We start from the raw sequence: 24,044 nt of genomic DNA on the forward strand, positions 1-24,044 counted from the left end.
GACAGGGAGACCAGACAACCTGCTTTGTAGTTTCAGGATAATGTGCTCAGCTCTTCCATCATTGAGGATGGGAATATTTGTGAAGCCTCATTCTCCAGTGAGTAATTTTTAATTATTCACCACCAATCACAACTGGATGTTGCCAGGACTGCAGAGCTTAGATCTGATCCATTGATTGTGGGATTGCACTCACCATTGAACCAGGGTTGATCCGCTGGCTTTAATGGTAATGGTTGATTGGGGGATATGACATACCATGTGTTTACAGATTGTGCTGGAGCTTCATGGATGAATCTTGAGTTGCTGGATCTGTTTGAATTCTGTCCCACTTAGCAGGGTGATAGTGCCACACAACATGATGGAGGGTAGTTTCACTGTGAAGGCAGGACTTTCTCTGCACAAGGACTGTGTGAGGGTCACTCTTACCGATACTGTCATGGACAGATGCATCTCATAGAATCCCTACAGTGTGGTAATAGGCCCTTTGATCCACCAACTCCACATTAAGCCTCAGTGCATCCCACCTAAACCATCACCCTGTAACCCACCTAATCTACACATCCATGAACACTATGGGCAATTTAGCATGGCCAATTTACCTACCCTGCACATCTTTGGATTGTGGGAGGAAACCAGAACACCTGGAAGAATCCATGCAGGCACGAGGAGAATATGCAAACTCCACACAGACAGTTGCCCGAGGTTGGAATCAAACCTGGGTCACTGGCGCTGTGAGGCAGCAGTGCCAACCACTGATTCACTGCAGCCGGCAGATTGGTGGGAATGAGGTCAAGTATGTTTTTTCCTCTTGTTGGTTCCTTCACCAACTGCCACAGACCCAGTCTATCAGCGATGTCCTTTTGGATCTGACCAACTCAATCTGTAGTACTGCTGCAGAGCCACTCTTGGTGATAGATGTTGAAATTCATCCCCACCCAGAGTAAATAACGTGCCCTTGCTATCCTCAATTTTTTTAAAAATGAAAATGTTGATTAATGCAGTACATTCATTACCCTAGTTTTAACCATAGGAAGTTTAAGGCAGAGACCAGCTAAAGGCCACATAATGTCACGAGTGACATTGAGGCCAAAGCCAAACAGGTCAAGAATTGACCATAACTGCGTTCCGTGTCATCACATGTTTGTGATCTAACAACATTGCCTCTGCACAACCTTATAGGATACAGGTAAAAGCATTTGAAACATTGTTGCAAGATGGAGCAAAACTGTAAATAAATGCATTTGTGTCACATTCGCGCAAAAGAAATCATCAGTGCCTGAAAGAGTGAACGTTAAGCCCTCTTGTCATTCAAATATTACTTTCAGTGAGGCTTTTCAAGCACAGCGGAAGCTCTACTACCTGTCACAACAAGTCAGGCTGATGAATAATGTAAAGACCTTTAATTTTGATCTTACTCTCATGATATGAAAGCACACCAGTTAAATGAATGATTACTGGTACAATTCAAAATGTAAAAGGAACATGAGGTAATTTTATTCATGAAGGGAAAGAAGATGTGTACAAAGTGAAAGTAGGAAGTGCACCATTAAGTGATGTCATATGCATGGTTTTACCTTGAATAAAAATCTGATGAATAATTTCTGTGACAAGGAACAGGAATGTGGATAATTGAGTATCCTTGGTTCTGCTATATTCAGGTGCTTAGAAATGGATTTGTTTCTAAAAGAAATTATTCTGTCAAGAACATACACAGCTACTTTTAAAATTTTAACCAAATAGACTAAGAGATGAAAATACTCATTCAGTACTTAATACAAATCTCCTCATTTTCCTTTCTTAAAAAAACACTTGTAGTTTTATTTTAAATGTTAGAAGTGTCCCTGAAATATCCATTATTTAAAATCTGATTTAACATTAGGTATTTAAAATTTTAAATCAAGAATTTAATGTCAGCTTTATTTTTCAAACAACTATAGTTGAATAGAAACTGAAATAACTCCACAGAGGTCGGAATCGCTTCAACAAATCACCTTTTATTTACATGTGGAAAGTCTTTGATGCTGATGCAGCTCCCTCACAGTTAGTTCTCAGAGTGAACAGAACCTCTGACACTCCTGCTTATATTTGTCAACCAGGGTTCCTTGTTTGAGCCAGGTTAACAGCCCCAATCAGGGATGTCATATTCTATGAAGCCCACCTAGCTGACCTCATTACAATCACTACATTCCCTCCCCCTCTGAGTATGCTCAAAATGCCCTCAATATAAAAAAGATAAACAAAATCCTGCCAATTACTGCTCCATCAGTCTACCCTCGATATAGGCTGGTGTTTTTTTTTGGTAGCTCCTCTCGGGACCAGGTCAGATTCCTCCAACTCTGGCACTGATACGGGCTGCATGCAATGCACAGTAGCTCACCTCTTGTGCCCAGAGCTTCTCAGACGAAATTCATTCTCCTCTTCAGGTAGTAAAGGCATCCAGGCGGCGAGGTCTGCAGTGACCATCTCAGATTCCGAGGTATCTTCAAAGCTTGATGGATAGGGAGAGCATGTGGGTTCTGGAACAGTGATAAAGGCAGCCAAGGAGCAAGGCACATTTGGCTCTTGCACAGTTTGCAGCTTTCGTATGGTCCACGTATTTGTTCGGGACCATTGCATTTACGCAAACTTTACACGCCACTGAATCTGACCTCACGTTGACAGTGCCTCTTACCCATGCAGGCACATGCCTGTGGTTCCTGCACCAAACTTTGTCCCCTGAAGTAAACTGTGTCTTGTGCATAGTGGAGTCTTGTGCCTGGCATTGACATTCCTCATGCCCTTTCACCCTCCCTCCAAGGTCCAGGAAGGTCAGATTTTACCTGGTGTGGAGTCTTCTGCCCATTAGCAACTCTGCTGGAGCTACCCCTGTAGTCACATGTGGGGTAATCCAGTAATCAAATGGGAACCTTGATGGTTTGCTATCTGAAGTATTGAATTTCAGCCAGAAGTGAATGGCACATCTTAATCTTCTCTTGAATTCTCGGTGTTCTAGCCAATTTGTTTCATCCATCCCATATTTAAAAAGTACTCAAGGCACTGAATACTGCAAAGGATATGAACCTTATTGATATTCTGACAAAGTACAAACAAACAAATTAGGAGGAGGAATAGGCCAACGCCATTCAGTAAGATGGTCGCAGATTGGAGTATCCCACATTTCCATCTAGCTGTGATATCCTTTAATTCCCTTACTGTGCAGGGATCTATCTACCTCTGCCTTTAACATGTGCAAACACTTCTCCCCCATCTATCAGCTCCTCCCATCTCAGTGACTTATTTCCATTACTGCCTACCTGCACCATCCCACCTACCTTCTCCAGCCTGACACCCTTCCTGTATTTATTTCAGACCCCTTCTCCCTCCCCCATTTCTGAAGAAGTGTCCCAACCCGAAAGGTCAGCTTTCCTGCTTCTCTGATGCTGGCCTGCTGTGTTCCTCCAGATCCACACTGTGTTATGCTCCGGAATAGTTGGTTCCCAAGCCAAAGTGGTCCAACACATGTGTACGACTGGGATCTATCTGGACATGTAGAACATTGCTCAAAATGCCCTCAATATATATATTCAATATATATTCAACCCTGCCAATTACTGCTCCATCAGTCTACCCTCGATCAGTTGTTATGTGGTGGAGGGGATTATCAACAGCGCCATTAAGGAGCACATGCTTAGCAACAAGATGCACATTGACACTTAGTTTGGGTTCTGCCAGGGCCACTCAGCTATTGACCTCATTAAAAACTTACTCCAAAGATGTACAAAGGGGCTGAATCCTGGAGGTGAGGTGAGAGACTGCCCTTGACTTCAAGATCAAGTGTAGCATCAAGGACCCTGAGCAAAACTGGAATCAATGGAAGCCAGTGTAAAAACTCTCTGCTAGCTGGTGTCATACCTGGCATATAGGAAGATGGTTGTGGATGTTAGAGGTAAATCAACTTCAGGACAACTCTGCAGGAGTTCCACAGGGTAGTATCCTCGGCCCAAATAACTTCAGCTGTTTCATCAATGATTCTGTCTCTATCCTAAGGTCAGAGGTAGCGAAGTTCACTAATGGTTGTACAATGTTCAACATTGTTCACAATTTCAGGTGTGTGCATACACAGCAAGACCTGGACAATATCCAGGCTTGAGATTATATGTGGTAAGTGACATTTATGCCACACAAATACCAGACAATGACAATCTCCAAGCGAGAAACCAACCATCAGCCTTTGACATTCAAAGGCTTTATCATCATCGAATTACCCACTATCGACATCCTTGGAGTTACCATTGACCAAAAACTGAACAGAAGTAGCCATTTCAATACTGTAGCTACTATAGCAAGTCAGAGGTGAGTGAGACATTCTGCAGTGAGCAATTCACCTCCTGTGTCCTCAGTGTCTGAAGCACAGTCAGAAGTAACTTTCCAACTGCCTGAAAAAAATGAGATAACAAGGTGTAGAGCTGAATGAACACATTTCTGAAGAAGGGTCGAGGTCCGAAACGTCAGTGTTCCTGCACCTCTGATGCTGCTTGGCCTGCTATGTTCATCCAGCTTCACACCGTGTTATCTTAGATTCTCCAGCATCTGCAGTTCCTACCATCTCCCTCTGAAAGAAAACATGCCTGGTTTGTTAGTTGCTCATACATTGCCTTCAACATTCTTGCCATTCACCATTATGTGACAGCATACCATCGACAAGATGTATTGCAGCAATTCACCTAAGTTCCTCCTACAGCACTTTCCAAACCCATAGCCTCTACTACCTAGAAGGAAAAGGGCAACAGATACTTGGGAACACCAACAGCTGGCCAGTTCCCCTCCAAGCCACTCACCATCCTAACTTGTAACTACATCACCACTTCTTCACCGTTGCTGGGTCAAAATCCTGGAATTACCTCCCTAGCAGCACTGGGAGTTTCCTAACACTCCAAGGACTGCAATAGTTCAAAAAAGCAACATACCGCCAACTTCTCAAGGGCAATGAGGAATGGATAATAACTGCTGGCAGACTCTAACCCAATGAACAAATTTTTTTTTAAATTGGCTGTGATATTGCTAAGTAGTTTGTTTTCTTTTGTGTATATTCCAAAAGCAGCTGTACAAACTGCAATTGTTGAAACAGTAATAGAACTAGCTCGAAAAATGCAGTTTCCGAGTTTCACACATTCTGTTTTCCCTATTTTAATATTTCCCTTTGCTCTTTGCCGTCTCACAAACTCAGTTGAAAATTTAAAAAAAGCCAGTGACAGGATTCATTGTATTATTGCAGTTCCTGGTGTAATGCCCTTCAAATACTGGCATTGTTTACTTGCAGCAGTAGTTACCCACTGGGATCAGGATTGGAAAAATTCATTAGATGAGGGGACCTCATGTGGAGTGTAAAGCCAGCATTGACCAGTTGAACAAAATAACCTGAAACCATGTAATACTTTGAAAAGTTCCATTGTTTCTCAAGAATAACAACTTGTGAACCTAATTCTCACTTGCTAATTATATTTTTTGTGGTAGTTTAAGATTCATGAAATAAAGTTCAGGCTTAATACTGATGTGGTGGTAGCAGATAATTATAAGTGCAATTTTAAACTAAAAGCTGTAAAATAGCTTTTTAAAATTATTTTTATGTTACTTCTATGGACTAGTACACTTATTTTTGACAATTTCATAGCTTTCAAAACTGCTTTTAGAACACACTGAACATTGTTTGTTCTCTTTGTCACAATATTCTTCATTTATTTGTTTATTTAAAACATTAATTGCTTATTTTCAGGGTAATTTAGTTGCAATCAAACATACAAATAAGAAAAGGATTGAGCTCACCAGGCAAGTGCTGTTTGAACTAAAATACGTAAGTGTGTCTTTTCCTGTTGACAACATGGACAAACTTAGCAGTGCTTTGTCGGCCTGATCACAAGTGTACCCAGTTTTTGTCTCTGTTGCAGATGCGGGATGTGCAGTTTAATCATTTGACAAGGTTCATTGGAGCCTGCATTGATCCACCCAACATCTGCATTGTGACCGAATATTGCCCTAGAGGAAGTCTTCAGGTAGGATTTATGTCACAAATAGGAAATGAAAATTGAACCCATGGTAATCTCTGGTTGGAGTATTTGTCATTTGATTTGAGTTATTATTGTCACATGTGCCTAAGTACAGTGAAAAGTTCTGTTTTGCATGCGTAACAGGCAGATTATAACAAGCAAAGCAAAGGGTGATTGAACAGAGCGAGGAATATAAAGTTATGGCTAAAGTAGGTGCTCAAAACGCAAAATCAACATTAGATTTGAAAATTGAGATGTCCATTCAGAAGTCTAATAACAGTGGGGAAGAAGCTTTTCTTGAACCTGTTGGTATGTGTGTTTAAGCCTTTGTATCTTCTGCCTGATGGAAGAGGTTGGAGAGATTATAACCAGGGTGAGAGGAGTCTTTGATGATGTTAGCAGCCTTTCTGTGGCAAGGAGAAGTGTGATGGAGTCAATGGATGTAAGGTTGGCTTCCATGATGGACTGGGCTGTGTTCACAACTTTCTGTAGTTTCTCATGATCGTGAGCGGAGCCGTTACCATAATTCATGCCATGATTCATTCAGATAGAATGCTTTCTATGGTGCATCTGTAAAGATTGGTGATGGTCCTTATGGACATGCCAAATTTCCTTAGCTTCCTGAGGAAGAAGACCTGTTGGTGTGCCTTCTTGACTGTCATATCCATTTGGGTGGTCCTTCCGGAAGCTGCTGAAAGTATGTTCATCAGAGAGCATCAGGCAGCCAGTTTCAAGAAATTACATTTTCAATATTAATTTCTGTTGGGAAAACTCAGTTATTTTATCAAGATAAATAATTATTTATTAATAATAAAGCCAAGAAATGAGGACACTGGAAATCTGAAGTAAAATCAGAAATTCCTAGAGAAAGTCAACAGGAATTGGCAGCATCTGTGGAGAGAAAGCAGAGTTAACATTTCATCAATGACGCTTGATCACAAATGTTAGTTGCTAACCAATGAAACATAGCCCATTATTATGCTTGAGAAGCAAAAAATGATTATAAATGCCCCATGGTAGTGGAGCCCAAACTGCAAAAGCTTGAAATACTATTGTGGTGCAGTGTTGTAACCTGTGAGGCCTGAGTTCTGTTCTCATCTGCTCCAGAAGTACGCAATGAAATTTCTGAACAATTTTATTTGGAAGAACTTTCCAAATGCTGTGAGTGTGAAGTCAATTTGCATCAGATCACATCTTGACATTTCAGGTGGTGTGTTATGTCCAAAGTTGAGTGTGCCATACAAACAAATATCTGTTATTTTGTCTAGGCAGACCATACATATGCAGGAACCTTAGGCCAGAAAGTATGCAGTGTGTAATATCAGTCAGTGAGTGTGCTGATTGAATCCAGCAGTGCATTGATCTTAATGTTCCAGTTAACATCCACTGTTAACTTTGCATAGAGGGACAGTCAATCATACAGCACTCTTTTCCACCATATTGTTTCGATGAATCATCAATGAATTTGGTTCAGTTCTTGGTTGACATCAATTAATCATTAATGAGTTAGTAGAATATTTGGTGATCTGTACTGTAACATATGGGTGATGTGATTGACAGCAAATAGTGGGACATGTACTAAAATCTTGTTTCCGACATCAGGCTTCACATGCCCCATCATTTCTAGCCTACGTCCAGCGGTATGACAGGGACATTAAACAGAGATGACAAACAGGAAAGAAGAGTAGAAGAAGAAATTGTACCAGGAGCCCCTATCCACCCAGTGTGTTCAGAAAGTAAAGTGTCTCAGTTCTCCTCAGGGGTTGGTGGCCCCACTCAATGTAAACTCCACCATGGCCACTTTTGGAAGCCCTCACTAGATTTTATGAATGCCAGACACTTACCAAACTGCCAGTCCACTTCTCAAGGCAATGCAAATTCCCAGCCTATGGGAATGTGCCTGGAGGTGTTTATTGAAACCTGCCACTGGTTGCAGATAGTCAAGTGACTTTAGAGTGCAGTAAAGAATGAATTGTCAGTGACTCTAAAAGTGATTCTGAATGTGACTGTGGACAAGAACATTGACATCTAGTATAGTCTGGCAGGGATCCCTATCATTTAGTCCAAATGGAATGAGGAAATAGGTATTGGTTAGATATTAATTCAGAGATAATTGGTTGAGCATTTGGCTCGGTGTGTATAATGAGAGAACAAGTAATCTGCATTGGAGTTTGTGATGTGGGAGTGAAAATATATCGCTGAGTAAAAATATATATGTCTGGAATTAACGTAAGTAACATTTAACCTATCATCTTTAACAAAGGAAGTTTTGCGTTGGCCTCTTTCCAGAATGAAACAGGCAAAGTCTCTAACATCTTACTATCTATTATTGCATCCAGTGTAGATAAAGAGGAAAGCATAGCCAGTAGATCATACATGTGGCTTTGCCGAGTTAGCAGTTTTCTCCAGGCGCAGGGAGCCCTTGTGACTGCACACTTGCATGTAAACTCAGAGATGTACTACAACAGTAAACAATTCTAATCCTTCTTTGTTTAGCTAGAGTATCACCATACTATGCATTCAGTTTAACTTGAAGGTGGAAGATTTTTTTAAAAATGTTTTATATTGTTTATTTGATCTGATCAGGCTCTAATTTCCACTGATGCTATCCTCCTCTTTGAAGAAGAATAAGACTCTTGAAATATATATTTGACAAATGTCTTTCTTAAAAGTTTAAAATAACACATGTTGACGTCTGATAATTATCACCGTATCATTGGGAATGATGGAATATGCCTAGACCAATAGCCTGGTGACATGAGTTCAAATCCAGTCACAGCAACTGGGAGATCTCTTAAAAATAATTAATAAGTCTGCAAACCCAATTATTCATAATCATGAAATCTGGCATCTTAATGTAATCTAGCCAACACTCCTTTTAAGGTGCGACAAATCTTTACAAAAAGAAACATTATGAAGCACATAGATTGTATCGGCTCGACACGGTGGCTCAGTACTGTCTTTTCAAGGATAAATACTGATGGGTAACAAGTGTTCACTCTGCCAGTAATACCCATGTTCCAAAGAATGTATAAAAAACTTCGTACATAAAATGATCATTAGCAAGGAAGTGAGGCCACCCGAAACAGAAAGGTACAATGTACAAGATGCTCAGAAGTAACAAGGGCAGGAGATGGATGGAACACCACCATGTTCTCCTCCAAATCACACACCATTTTAACTTGGAAATATGCCACTATTCCTTCACTGCTGAAGTGCCAAACTCCTTAACAACATTTCAGGTACACTTAAACCACCATAGAATATTGTACTTCAAAAATAGAACACAAGAGCAAGGATGTACTGCTGTGTAAGTCTCTGGCCAGACTACATTTGGAGTATAGTGAACAGCTTTGACCCCTGTATCTAAGGCAGGCCTTGGAGAAGGTCCAGAAGAGGTTGGCAAGAATGAAGGGCTTATCAATGTGGGGAGTAAATGAGGACTCTGGGTCTGTACCCAGTGAAGTTTAGTAGGATCGGGGGATCTGATTGAAACGTATGGAATATTGAGTGACCTGTGTCGAGTGGACATAGAGATGTTTCCTCTAGTAGGAGAGACGAGGACATGAGGACACAACCTCAGAGTGAAGCAATGATGCTTTAGAACTGAAATGAGGTAGAATTTCTTCAGCCAGTGGGTGGTGAATCTGTGGCTGAATCATTGCCACAGAAGACTGTAGAGGCCCAGAGGGGAGGCAATGACCTAGTGGTATTATCGCTGGTCTTTTAATCTAGAGATTTAAGTAATATGCTGGGGAGCCAGGTTCAAATCCCAACACAGCAGATGGTGGAATTTGAATTCAATAAAATATCTTGAAATAAGAGTCTAGTGGCAACCATGAATCTATTATTGATTGTTGGAAAAACCCACCTGGTTCACTTTTAGGGATGCAAATCTGCCATCCTTAGCTGGTCTGGCCTACATGTGACTGCAGACCAACAGCAATGCAGTTGACTCTTAACTGTCGTCTGGGCAATTAGGGATGGGCAATGAATGTTGTCTATGAATAAAGAAAAAGGCCCAGTCATTGAGTGTATTTAAGACAGGTTCTTGATTAATAAGGGAATCAAGAGTTATATGGAGAAGATAGAGAATGGAGTTGAGTAATATATCACCTATATTCGAATGGCAGAGCAATTCAGTTTGTTGATTATACTTTATGAGCCAACCTCGACAGCTCTCTGCTGTAAAGAGTTGCACAGATTCAATATTCTCTGAGAGAAGAAATCTCTACTCGTCTGTCTTAAATGTGGAAACCCTTTCTCTGAGACTATGCCCACTGATCCTAGACTCTCCCACAAGGGGAAACAACCTTCCTCCATCTACACTGTCAAGTCCCCCAACCATCTTGCTTGTCTCAGTAATGTCACAACTAATTCACATAAATTCCAATGAATACAGGTCTAAAACTTCTCAAATTCTCTTTATAAGACAGCCTCTCCATATCTGGTATGAGTTGAATGAAACTTCTCTGGATTGCTTCCAAAGCCAGTTTACCTTTCCTTAGATAAGGGACCCAAAACTGATCACAATATTCCAGCTGAAGTCTGACCAGTGTCTTGTATTTCTTTAGTAAAGCCTCCATTCTTTTATATTCCATTCCCTTTAAAATAAAGGTCAACATTCAATTTGCTTCCTCTATTACCTGTTGAGTTTAAATGCTAACGTCTTGTGATTAATTCATGAGGATTCCCAGATCCCTCTGTGCTGTATCTTTTTACAGTCCTTCTACACTTAAGTAATATTCAACTCCTCTAGTTTTCCTGCCAAGATGCATAACCTCGTATTTCCCCATACTTCATTCCATCTGCCAAGTTTTTGCACACACGCTTAACCTTTCTATGTCCGTCTGCAGATTTCACATCATCCTCAGCACTCACCTTCCCACTATTCTTGTGTCATCTAAAATTTGGTTATGGTACATTCACCTTCCTCATTTAAGTCATTAATGTATAGTGTAAATAGTTGTAACTCCGCACAAATCCCTGTGGTAGTCCAATTGGTATAAGAGTCTGAAAATGCCTACCGTATCTGAACTCTCTGTCTTCTATCAGTTAGCGAATCCTTTATCCATGTTAACTTGCTGCTTTCAATACCTTGTGCTCTTGGATGATTAAATAATGGTGGTGTGTTGTAAAAGGCCGTTTGAAAATCTAAATATAGTACATCCACTGGTTACCCTTTATCTATTTTTTTTTCCCTTCCTTAACAAGCTCTAACAAATTTGTCAGCTATTTTCCCTTCCAGAAGCTGTGCTGGCTCTGGCCAATCATATTATTTATTTCTAAATGGCCTGCTATTACAACCTTTATAAAGATGCCAACATTTTCCTTTAATTAAATAGCCTATAACTACTTTTTTGTTGTCTCCTTTGCTTTTAAAGTAGTGTAGTGATAATTTTGTATTTATCTTCTCCCCTCCTTTTGCCCTAAGAGAACACAAACACAAAATGAACACAGAGACACACACACAATGCACAGACACAAACGGATACATAGACAAAAACAAACACACAGCCACAGACACAGACACACATATACAAACACACGCACACATGATTGCGCACACATGCATACACACATATAGGCACGCACAGACATACACATGTAGGGGGAGCACTGGACTAGTGGTATTGTTGCTGGACTGTTAATCCAGAGACCCAGGTGATGTCCTGGGGATCTAGGTTTGAATCCTGCCACAGCAGATGGCAGAATTCAAATTCAATAGATATCTGGAATTAAGAGTTTATTGACTGTGAATCCATTGCCAATTGTCAGGAAAATCCCATCTGGTTCAGCAATGTCCTTTAGGGAAGGAAACTGCCATCCTTACCTGGTCTGGCCTACATGTGACTCCAGACCAGCAGCAATAGTTGACTCATAACTGTCCTCTGGGCAATTAGGGATGGGCAATAAATGCTGCCTAGCCAGTGACACCCTTATCCTGTGAATGAATAAAGGAAAAGTGTACACACACACACACACACACACACACACACACACACACACACACACACAATCAAACACACACACACACACACACACACACACACACATTTCTGGAGTGTAACTTGCATGGACACCAATCTAAAGCTGACCAACAGCTTCAAAATAGCTGGCAGTGCTCCCAAATACAAACAAATCAAGAACAGTGTGCGTCATGGGCTCAGAAACATACAAGAAAGTCGTTGCATGGGTATTGTAAATGAAACTGCACATACACCAAATATTTACTTGTACTGGTGGCATCAAGGCACAAAAGTACTCATGCAATTTTCTGGGCATTTGGAGGCATGATTCCTGGAAGATTGTGAATTTTTACATTAAAAAGAATGCATTCCTATATTTCATATTTAGTGGTGTATCAATCTTAAGAGAAGGAAACAAGGACATAGAATTTTCATTGTGCTGCTTTGCTCCACTGCCATAAATCTGCTTGAGTTTAATGTGGAGTTTCTGCCATAGTTAACCAATAGTTTCATCCGAACATAACGAGTTATGATAAGGAGTAGTATTGGCTCCCTCGAGTATGTTCTGCCATTTGATAAGGTCATAGCTGGTCTAATTATGAGTTGAATCCATTTTCTTAGCTAGCCTCCTCCTGTTTGTTTTGATTCCCTTGTTCTTCACTAATCTATCTATCTCTATCATAAAAGTATTAGAAGTCCTGCCTCCCCAACCATAATTGTTATGTGGAACTCCAGGGCAAAGTGGACTGGGGATTTTTCAACATGCAAATCAGACTGAAATTTATGAATATGTGTAAATGTGTTCACAAAAAGTAACATTCAGGGGAAATGAACTGAGCAGAGGGACTAATAAAACATTTGAAGAACCACAGCACACAATGGATTAGCAACATGTTGCTATAAGATGACGGTGTGGATAAATTACATCTTCCTTAATAATTGACAGGCTGTTGTAAGACATTTAGATAATAAAATTGGATATGTATTTAACTATAACTGGGCCAAAATCCTGGAATATCATTCTAAAGAGTACTATATCTATACCAACATGACATAGACTGCAGAGGTTTAAGACGCTGGATCACCATCTCCTTCTGAATAGCAATTGAGGATTGGTAATAAATGCTGGGTCAGTGATATGGCTGCAGCTCATGAATGAGTTTTTAAACATATTGGATCATAAAAGAAACAACAATGATGGAAGATTTAAGGAAGGAGAGGCACAAAACTTTCACTTGTTGCACAAATTGGGACAGGTCATAGTTCAGCCCATTATTGGAATAAGAACCCATATTTGTAGATTTTCTCAAACTGACCAAAATGCTATAGGTTGGAATAATTTATAGAATGTCATACATCTCTTTGAGAAAGGCTGCTGAGGAATCTGATCACAAACATGACACCACAGAGAAGGTGATCAATAGAAGCATTAAAAGGGCAAGCTGGCTGTTTGTGAGGTGAAGATCATGGAGTCATTCTGATAGGAGCCAGGCAAAGGTCAGGTGGCAATCAAAGAAGTGCAAAATATCAAAGCCATTGGAGAGAGAGAGAGAAGAAATCTAATTGTGCAGACGCTGTGGAATGCAACACAGACCAAAAGGTTACTCAACATTGTGGAAAGCAGCCATAAATTGTGGCAAAGTTAATACTGTGGTTGATGTTGCAATTCAGTGAACAAACAGAAATCACATTCATGCTGTGCAGCCTCAAGCTGATGCAACCCACCAAATGAGGGTGATTGAGAACTGTTGCCAAAAGTGAAAAGCATCAAATTGGAGTTAGTGCCATGTTCAAGTAATTACATGGGCATGACGACAGACTTGGCCCTAGTGGACTGCGAAAGAAGACGAAAAGGTAGTTGATGAGCAACAGCGGATGTTAAGAGATATTCAATTCCTGCCAGCTAAAATATATTCTAGGGAAGAAGAAAGATAGTAAATGGGGATAAAACATCCATGGCTAAGCAAGGAGGTTAAAAATAAAACAAAAATTAAGGCACACCGTGAGTCTGGGACATTGGGAAACTTTTCAAAATTTTTGGGGCGGCATGGTGGCTCAGTGGTTAGCACTGCAGCCTCACAGCGCCCAGGTTCGATTCCAGCCTCGGACGACTATCTGGACGGAGTTTGCACGTTCTCCCTGTGTCTGCGTGGGTTTCCTTCAGGTGCTCCGGTTTCCTCCCACAGTCCAAAGATGTGTAGGCTAGGTGGATCGGCCATGCTAAATTGCCCGGAGTGTTCAGGGGTGTGCGAGTTATAGCGGGATGGATCTGGGTGGGATGCTTCAAGGGGCAGTGTGGACTTGTTGGGCCAAACGACCTGTTTCCATGCTGTAGCTAATCAAATCTAAAAAAAATTCTAAAAAGGATCACGAAAAAATGAGCAAAGATAAATTATGAAAGAATACCAGTGCAAAATATAAGTATGGATAGCAAAAGTTGCTGTAAGGATATAAAGGAAGAGAGTAGCTAAAGTGAATGTTGATCACTTGGAGAATTAATGTAGGGAATTAATAGTGGGGAACACAGAATTGCTGCAGGTGCTAAATCAATATTCTGCCTCAGTTTTCATGGCTAAGGACACTGGTACCATGAAGTATCAGGTAATGCAGAGGTTATAGAAAGGAAGACACTGAGAACCATCTTCATCTCTAGGCAAAATGCATTGAATAAACTATTAGGATTGAAGACAGACAGGTCCCCAGGACCTGATGGCCTACATCATTGAGCCTTAAATGAAGTGGTGACAGAGATAGGAGATCCATTGATCATAATATTTCAAAATTCTCTGGATGTGTGAAAGGTTGCAGTGCATTGGAAAAATGCTAATAGAACACCCTGACTCTGAAGGGTTTGGAAGTATTGAAAATCACTGTCTTCATTGAAAAGTGCCAATATTTAAAAAGATTCACCGTGAACTAAATGTTGTTTATATGTCACATTACTCCTTCAAGACCCTGAATGTTCGACATGGTTCTGTGGAAAATTTCCAGGGCCGGCATTATACCAAATAACAAAACAAATACAATAGGAGCCGAGAATTGAACTAAGATCGACTTTGTCTTAATTTTTAATAGTTTTTCTCTTACCTTTGCCCTCTGTTATTAATATAGCCACTTAAACACCTCTCACTGTATCAATTTTTGGAAAAGTGCAAGTGACAATAAATGACAATTTTACTCTATTCGTTATTCAAAAGAGAGAAAGGCAGAAAGTAGGAAGCTGTACACCCTATTAGTTTAACGTTTCTCATTGGGGAATTGTGAGAATCTATCATTAAGCAAACAATAACAGGACATTTGGAAAGTCAAAATGCAATCCATCAGAGTCAGCATTGTTTGATGAAGGGTAAATCATGTTTGACTAACCTGCTAGAGTTCTTCAAAGATGTAACAAGCAAGGTGGATAATGGGGATCGTGTATAGGTTGTATATCTGGACTTCTAGAAGGTATTTGATAAAGCGTAGCACAAAAGATTAATGTACTAGATAAGATCACGTGGTGTTAGGCAGAATATATTGGCTTGAATAGAGGATTGGCAAAGCAACAAAAAGCAGAAGGTAAGGATAAATAGGTCTTTTGCAAGATGAGTGCTACAGGATTCTATCTATTTATAATCTTGAGGCATATAAGATGCTAAAAAGGATTGACATAATAGATACATGTTTCCTCTTGTGGGGCATTCTACAATGAGAGGTCATAGTGTTAGGATTAGGGTAGCAAATTTAAAACAAAGATGAAGAGCAATTACCTCTTTCAAATGTCATGAATCTGTGGAATTTACTACCCCAGAGAATGGTGTATGCTGGGACATTGCGTGAATTTAAGGAGGAGATAGGCAGATTTTTTAATTAGTTGAAGGGTTCCGGGGAGTGGGCAGGAAAGTAGAATTGAGGCTGAGATGAGATCAGACATGATCGTATTGAATGGCGGAGCAGATTGAGGGGGCTGAATGGCCTACACTGCTCCTAGTTCTTATGTTCTTATTAATGGCTTGGACGCAGGCATTGAAGGTAGTATAGCCAAATTTGCAAATGACACTAAAATAAAGTTTACAGATGACTAAAATGGGGGAACTGAAGAAACGTTGTTCATAGCAAAGGAACATAGCAGCCACAGTGGACCAACAGACACTCTGTATCCCTGTACTGGAGATGTACAGTAAATTATGGGAACAACTAACGATTACACTATCTGATGTTTAAGACATTGGGGCACATGGACCACACGTTCTTGCCTGGGGAAAATCCCTCTTGTTTCCGCACAGCGATGTGGAGGATATTCTCACATTACAAGAAGCTATAAAAGAAGTTACCACGTCTGACCTGAAGGACTCCTTGGAGAGCATCTGCAAACATTCAGACAAAATTGGAGAGATGGCCATGAAACAGGCCCATTGGCAGAGGAACCTGGAGAACATTATCTCTCAGCAGCAGCATAAGGTTGGGGCAGGGAAAAAAAGTGAAAAATGATGGTGAAATTGGTTTTAACGCTGAGATGAAAAATACCAATGTCTGAGCTGGATGCTGAGCCCCAGAGAATGAAGAAGTGGTACTAAGTCCACCAGATCTTGATCTTTTTCCCGTGTGCAGCTGTCTGCACATTTGTACTGCACTGATCTCGGACACAGCATTGCTTGCAGCAAGTGGGCTCAGTGCAGACTCAGGGCAGTCGGTGAGTCGGCCCAACACGGACTCGGGTGGGCCCGAGTGTGGACTCATGACATTGGTGTAAGAGGCAGGTTGGGGTTCCCAGCAGCTTCTGCATTGACTAGGCAGTCCTAATACTGACTCATGGCTGCTGTGATGGAGACATGTTTAGTCCCAGTACGGGGCCCAGCAGCAGTGGCTGCATCACCAAGGTGGGCCTGAAGTGAACACATGGCAGAGGCAGAGTTGAGTTTGGGCCGATGAGGTATCCAGCACCATCAGTGACATTTGCATTGGCAACATCCAGCAAGGACTCAGAGTGGGGAGGGTGTCAGTGGAGGCAAGATGGCACTGAAGAGCAGTAACTTTCATTCCAGTGGCAGTGGTGTGGTGAAGGGGGACGTGTGTTGGCCACCAGGCCTATGGCAGAGAACTTAACAAGAAGGACTGTAAAGTTGAACACTTCTAATCCACAGAAGCATGACAGTGTGGAAGCAGGCCTTTTGGCACAACAAGCCCACACCGACTCTCCAAAAAAAACTCTCCCTGGACTTACCACCCTATCCTATCCATGTAACTCTGTATTTCCCATGGTCAATCCACCCAGCCTACACATCCCTGGACAATTGAGTATGGCCAACCCACTCAACCTGCACATCATTGGACTATGGGAGGAAACCAGAGCGCCTGGAGGAAACCCACGGAGACACAGGGAAAAAGTGCAAACTCCACACAGACAGTCGCCCAAGGGTGGAATTGAACCCAGGTCACTGGCGCTGTGAGGCAGCAGTGCTAACCACTCAGCCACTCTTTCTTTCTTGATTTTTTTCTATCTTTACATTTGGCTTATTTTTCAGTGTTTTAAGGTGGTACCCAAGAGTGGTGACACTATACAACACTTTTCACTGTATTTTGTTACAAAATACACATGACAATAATTAAATCAAAGTAAATGGCAAAGTAAGTTGACATAAGGAAATAAGAAATTTACAAATGGATATGCATAGGTTAGGTGAATGGGCAGATGACATTTAACATTGTTAAGTGTGAGGTTATCCATTTTAGGTAGACAAATAGAAAGGCAACTTATTGTCTAAACGAAGAGAAACATTAGAGTGCTTCAGTGCAGAGGGATCTGCATGAATTGCAGAAAACTAACATGGAGAACAGTAGGTAGTAAGGGAGGCAAATAGAATTTTGCATTTATTGCTGAAGGAATAGAGTATAAAAGTAAAAAGATAAAATTGCCATAGTTTTACCAGACCACGGTGCTGCACTGTCCTTAGAGAGAGATGACTCGTGGTTTAATCTAAGGATCACCATACCTCAGGGAAGGGGAGAAGGAGAGTCCTTCATGGTAACTTCAACCAGTGTGGGGCTTGTTGGCATCTTTACATCACTAACAGACCACCTAGAGTATAAAAGTGGGGAAGTGTTTATCTAACAGCATAATTAGATTAGTGAGACTGTACCTAGAGTATTGCGTACAGTTTTGGTCCCCTTATTTGAGGTGGGATGTAACTTCTTTGAAGTCACTTCAGAGGTCATTTATTAGATTGAGTCCAGCGTTGAGGAATTTGACCAACAAAGAGAGATTGAGCAGTTTAGGCTTATATTGTCTAGAGTTTCGAAGAATGAGTGGCATTCAATCTGAGATATGTGAAAAAGAATTGACAAAGTAGACATAGAGAGGGCATTTCCTGTTGTGGGGCAATCTGGATCGAGAGGTGAAAGTTTTAGGATAAGGGGAAGCAGATTTTTAAAAAAAGATATGAGATGAAATGACTTCTGTCAAAGGGTTGTGAATCTATGGAATTCACTACCATGGGGTGTGACGAGTGCCAGAAATTTAAGTATATTTAAGGAAGGAATAAAAAGAATTTTAATTTCTAATGGGTGGAAGGGTTATAGATAGTAGGCAGGAAAGTAGAATTGTGATCAGTTATAATGGCATTAAATGGTGGAACAGGCTTGAGGGGCTGAATTGCCTACTCTTGTTCCTCGTTTTTATGTTTTTCAAGACTTACTTTGTAATTTAAGGATATTTCTGATTACACACTTCTGCCAGGTCATTTTGTGCACAGGGATACACTCATATATCTGCATAAGTTGCATGTTATGGCCCTTATTTTACTTTCTTAGCATTCCCTCATGTTGTGCTGACTTGGTGACTGCAAGTCTCTTCGGCTTCCATTGATTTTTAGCCCAGAAACAGAGGTAGGCAGCTTGTCATAATGAAAAGAAGTGAACATGTTGCTGTACGTGCTGTTCAATATCAATGTCATACTTCAACATGCAGCTGCAGCTTAGTTGACAAACATACTGCATTTGTTTCAAACCAATAGCCATGTTTGAAAGTCAAGGGGAACCAGTCCTTAGTGGGGCAAAGGGGTAGTGTCACAGTCAGTCAACAGGCATGTCCAATTTCAGTCCAGTGGTTTGGACACAAACAATCAGATACTTGGTCCTCCCAGAATCCTGAGATTCATGTCCTTGTAGTTCGGGAATTAGCCCACAGCCAATTCTTCAGATCAAGGGTAATGCTCTCATGCTATTAATCTGAGGGGTCACCAATTTTTCCTGCAATGAGACAAAGGGAGGGATTGGATTATGATGGAAATGCACGGAGCAGCAGTTTGTGGTCTTTTTGTGGGGGGCAAGAGAAGTGGTGAGATGTTCTCAGTGAGGGGGTAGGGAGTGTAGCAGTCTCGAAGGGTTCGTAGCTTGGGAGGATGAGAGGTGGGTAAGTGCCATTAAGGTGACATGCAGACAAAATGGGAATCATAGTCTTTGGGCCTTGGTCAGATGAGTATTAAATCGCAGAGTTAGTATGAGTGGTGGCCCTATGGGTGTAAGGTCACAGAGAGAAAATGGTGGTACTTACTCTAGCTGAGCACATAATACCATTGACCTTCTTCCTGCACTGCTGGGCATTCCCTTTAACCTGGGGCACAGCACTAACTAGGTTGTTCTCGTGATCCAGGCTGGCTGTGTTTGGTGGTGTGGCCTTCTTTGGCAGTCAGCAGGAGAAAGGACTGTGCTGCTTTTCACCAGCCACATCCAGGTCTGTGTTCAAAAAGCAGGGAGCGAGCTTTCCTTTTTCCTGATAATGCTTCAGCAGCACAGTTCGAGGGGCACTTTCTGGTCTGCAGCATCCAAAGTAGCTTGTGACTCGATTTAAACATGGTGTAGCAATTTGAACAAGAGAAGGCACCATCAGTGTTGAGGAGGGGTGGCGCTCATGCCATGCAATTACACAAGAAGACAAAACAGTTGTTTGAACATGGAAACATACAATTCAAAGAATGTGATTTTCTCTTTAGTTGCTTCTTTGTTCATAAAAATAGTTCATGAGAAAATTGTCAGCTTTCCCCTAACCATGTATTCCTCTTCTATTCTAATAGAACTATTATAACTAATACATCTATCTTAATTGTTTCAAAATGCCTTTAGAATGTCATTTTTATACTAAACTTGCCACAGGCAAAACTTAGGACAGCAATATTCTTGTGCAAGTTACTTCATGTAAGCAATGTTGCTGAGTGAAATCCACTTGAAAGACCAATGTCACCCATATGTAATAATATAAAATAATTGGCATTCACAGTGTAGCAATAGAACTGACAGTGTTTCTGCTTGCTTAAATTGGCACTTTATCAAATCTGACATCTTTTCTCCTATGTATCTTCGAGTGCAGTAGGTTGGGGAGATTAAGCTGACCCCTCTGTAATTGCTTTGTATTCCTGCTGGGCACTTTGTTTAATGATACGCTGTTCTTCCAACCTGCAAAGGACACGTCCCCATTTGCTTAGGGCACCTATGCAAATTAAAAGCACTTCATCAGTAAATAAAGTTTTCGTACATCTTGCTTCCTTCAATTTGTGCACTCAACTGTATCCCCAGAGACTGTTATCTATAGCGCTTACATGACACCTAAGGGCTCAATAAGTTGTTCTATTATTGCTCCTTTTTCTGATTGGCTGCCCAGTTGTGATTAAGTTGTATATCATCCAGGAATACACTGTTTGTGTTCCTCTCAGTGGGCTGAAAAAAAGACACCAAGGAAAATAAATCTTACTGAATACAAAATCAGCAAAGTCAAACCCTATGTACATGAATATTAAAAATTGCATGTATGGATAGTTTTAATACTTTTAATTATAATTTAACAAAGCCCAGTAAAATTGTTCCCTCAGCCTTTCCACTTGAGAGTTATTTCATCAGTGTTGCTGATAACTTCCAGTCTGGGCCTGAGGTAATTTTACTAAGGCTGGTGAACATTTTGACCATTATGTTGTGTATTTGTGGAAGTAACGTGGACTATGATTTAGGAGCCTGGTCACATTCCATGATGATGACATTAGTAAACACATTCTTAATTACATTCTTACTTGCTGTTAAACATTTGGGCTTCCTGGTTCTTCTTGAACCATAATACATTATGAGAATTCACATGACAGCATGGACTTAAATGTGAATATGCAGGTTGATGTCCTTCATCAGACTTGTTGTTTTAAAGAAGACAACCTAATTCGGAGGAAATCTTCCAAAATTCCTTATTATTTCAGACACTGCTCGCATGAGAAGATTTAATAAATTGTTCAGTGAGAAAAATATGTGGCTATTCCATGTTCATTGTGCACCAGAAGGGAAATGTATGCTTATTTTAAATGACTTCTGCTTTTATCTTTTTAGGATATACTTGAAAATGAAAATATTAACCTTGACTGGGTATTTCGCTATTCACTGATTAATGACATTGTAAAGGTAATGAACATGACAGTAGCAGAGATATGGAAATATAATTTATCTAACCTAAGAAATGTATTCAGGAAATTTCATTGGTATAAAGCATTCCTACTAAGCAAGATCCACTAAGTAAAGAACAGCTGAATAAGCTGTTCAGAAAAACAGCCTGTAAATCTGGGGCGGATGTTTCTTGGAAGGATTTTGATTGATTTTATTCAAGTAATCAAAATTGAGTGCATTTTGATATTAAAAATGTGTAAAAAATGCATATTTTAATATTGCACCTTTCACAATCACAGGTCATCCCAAATACTTCATAGCCAATAAAATAAGTTTTGTAGTGTAGTATCTTTCAATGTAAGAAACACAGCAGCCTGTTTACACACAACAAGCTCTCACAAACAGTAAAGTGATTGATGGGCCAGACAGTATGTTTCCATGATGCTGAATGAACAGCAAATATTAGGTAGGGCATTGGGTATAACCCTCTACTTTTCTTTGAAATAGTTCTACAGGATCCTTTATGTCCTTATGAGAGGGAAAGGGAAATGTCCTTTATGTCCTTATGAGAGGAAATGAGAGAACAATGCTCTTTCTGCCCAGTACTGCACTGGAGTGCCCACTTTGATCTGTGTGCTCATGCCCGCACCCTTAACCTAATTCAGAAATAAGAGCTACAGATAACACAGACAGCACAGCGTGGAACTGGAGGAGCACAGCAGGCCGGGCAGCATCAGAGGATCAGAAGAAGATTCCCAACCGAAAACATCAACTTCTGTCCATGCTGTGTTATCTCTGACTCCAGCATCTGCAGTTCTTACTATCTCTGCTGATAACATAGCTGTGAGCACAGCTGTGGTATAAGCAGTTAAAAAGAGATTTACCTACAGTTCTGGAATGAAAAAAGATCACCTTCAAGTTTTCCAGCTGCACACTTAATCATGGCAGGAGCTTCAGCAGGACTCTCCCACCCTATTAAATGCCCCCTACTTATAACCTGCGGTCAGTGAGAGCATTGTGCTCAATCATTCTAAGGCAAAACAGATTACCTGGTCATTGTCATTTTGCTGTTTGTGGGAATTACTTTGTAGGAAAAATGGCTGTTATATTTCCCACATTATGATAGTGACTATATTTCATGGCTGCAAAGAGCTTTGGGGCATCCTGACATTCTGAAATATGCTATATAAGTCTAAGTTTTACTTTGTCCCTCACCTGTATTTATCATAATATAGTCTGTTACATGTCAATTTACTATTGAGTCTCACTCTTTCTCTCAGTGAAATCCTCATTAAGGGACAGGAGCAATCTGCTGAGTTAGCATGTACTTGCTGTGCATCTCGGCATTCTGCTCTTGAAACAAAGATATGACTGAAGACTGGCTTATTTGGCATATTTTATTCAACTACATTCATAAGCCATCATGGTGGCTGTCCCATTTGCCAGCCGCAGCTTTGACTGTGCTGTTTATACCATTTTTCTGGAAGTTCCTGTCAAACATAAGTGAATCAGTGAGACAACCCAGTGAAAATTTAAGCTTGCTGAGGTAAAATTCAAATAGGATCAGAACGTTGAGTTAAGCTGATTGCTTTTGCTTTGCAGGGAATGGTGTTTCTACATAACAGTATAATTGGATCACATGGCAACCTTAAATCATCCAATTGTGTTGTTGACAGTCGTTTTGTGCTGAAAATCACTGATTATGGTTTGACCAGTTTTCGTTCATCATGTGATAATGAAGATTCATACGCACTCTATGCAAGTAAGTTTAGGCCATTGTCACCTTATCAAAATAGGCTTTGATTTGGGATCACAAATTGAAAAGTTTAGGTTTACTTTAATCTAAAATTTAGACTGACAATGTTTGAAACTAAAGAGCGAGTGAAAATAAGAGTATTATGTAAACTAATCGGGAATTCAGTTATATCCTCCTTCTGTTTTGTGTAGACACGAATACATACAAAACCAGACTATCACAGACTCACATGCAAGTTCACACGCACAACTGCATGGCCATATGTGCAGACATGCAGATATATGTGCATGCTCATTCATATAAACACAAATACAAGATCTCAGGTACAGAGAGCATGGATATCATTTGTTGAGTCAACTAAAAACTGATCACTCACTGATGCCAAAGGGGAAAGAATTTCCAGCAACTGTGATAGCCTACATAGCTACCCAGACATGTAAAGAAGTTATATGATTTGGTGAAATTTAATGGAGAGTCACTGGGAAAATTAGAGATTTGATTTGCCAATCAAGAAAAGTAGAAGTATTTAATGGTTAAGAAAGTTTTAAATAAAAATGTAAATTTGATTTCACATATGCCAAGATCATCATGAGAGTTGAATCAGTTTATTGAATTGCATCTGAAACAATGAACGAACAAATGTTAAAAACATGGTTATGTTAAACAACAGCTGGAAGGTTGTTTAGCCATTTTAAGTTTTGCAATTTGTGGGGAATGAGAACACTATAATGGAAACAACCAAATATCAGAAGTTGTTTAGTTTTGGTCAGTGCTAAGATTTTCCTTCACACTTCTCTTTATTATTACTCACACTATGCGCCATTTCCTGACCAAAATGTTAAACAAGTTAAATGAGAGTATATTTTCCTGTGGCTGTAAATGTAAACTAAAAAGTCAGTG

The 24,044-nt window shown here is 40.4% G+C and overlaps 1 protein-coding gene across 1 annotated transcript in view; it reads left to right on the forward strand.

Moving 5' to 3' along the window:
• The window catches only part of npr2 (natriuretic peptide receptor 2), a 159,475-nt gene that overhangs the window by 79,611 nt on the left and 55,820 nt on the right, over positions 1 to 24,044 (forward strand). The window contains exons 10-13 of the mRNA XM_048527762.2: positions 5,753 to 5,830; positions 5,925 to 6,029; positions 21,335 to 21,406; positions 22,991 to 23,150. Coding sequence (XP_048383719.1) covers positions 5,753 to 5,830; positions 5,925 to 6,029; positions 21,335 to 21,406; positions 22,991 to 23,150 — 415 coding nt within the window. The remainder of the gene's footprint in view (positions 1 to 5,752; positions 5,831 to 5,924; positions 6,030 to 21,334; positions 21,407 to 22,990; positions 23,151 to 24,044) is intronic.

This window comes from Stegostoma tigrinum, chromosome 1 (genome assembly GCF_030684315.1).
Source record: "Stegostoma tigrinum isolate sSteTig4 chromosome 1, sSteTig4.hap1, whole genome shotgun sequence".
Lineage (NCBI taxonomy): Eukaryota > Metazoa > Chordata > Chondrichthyes > Orectolobiformes > Stegostomatidae > Stegostoma > Stegostoma tigrinum.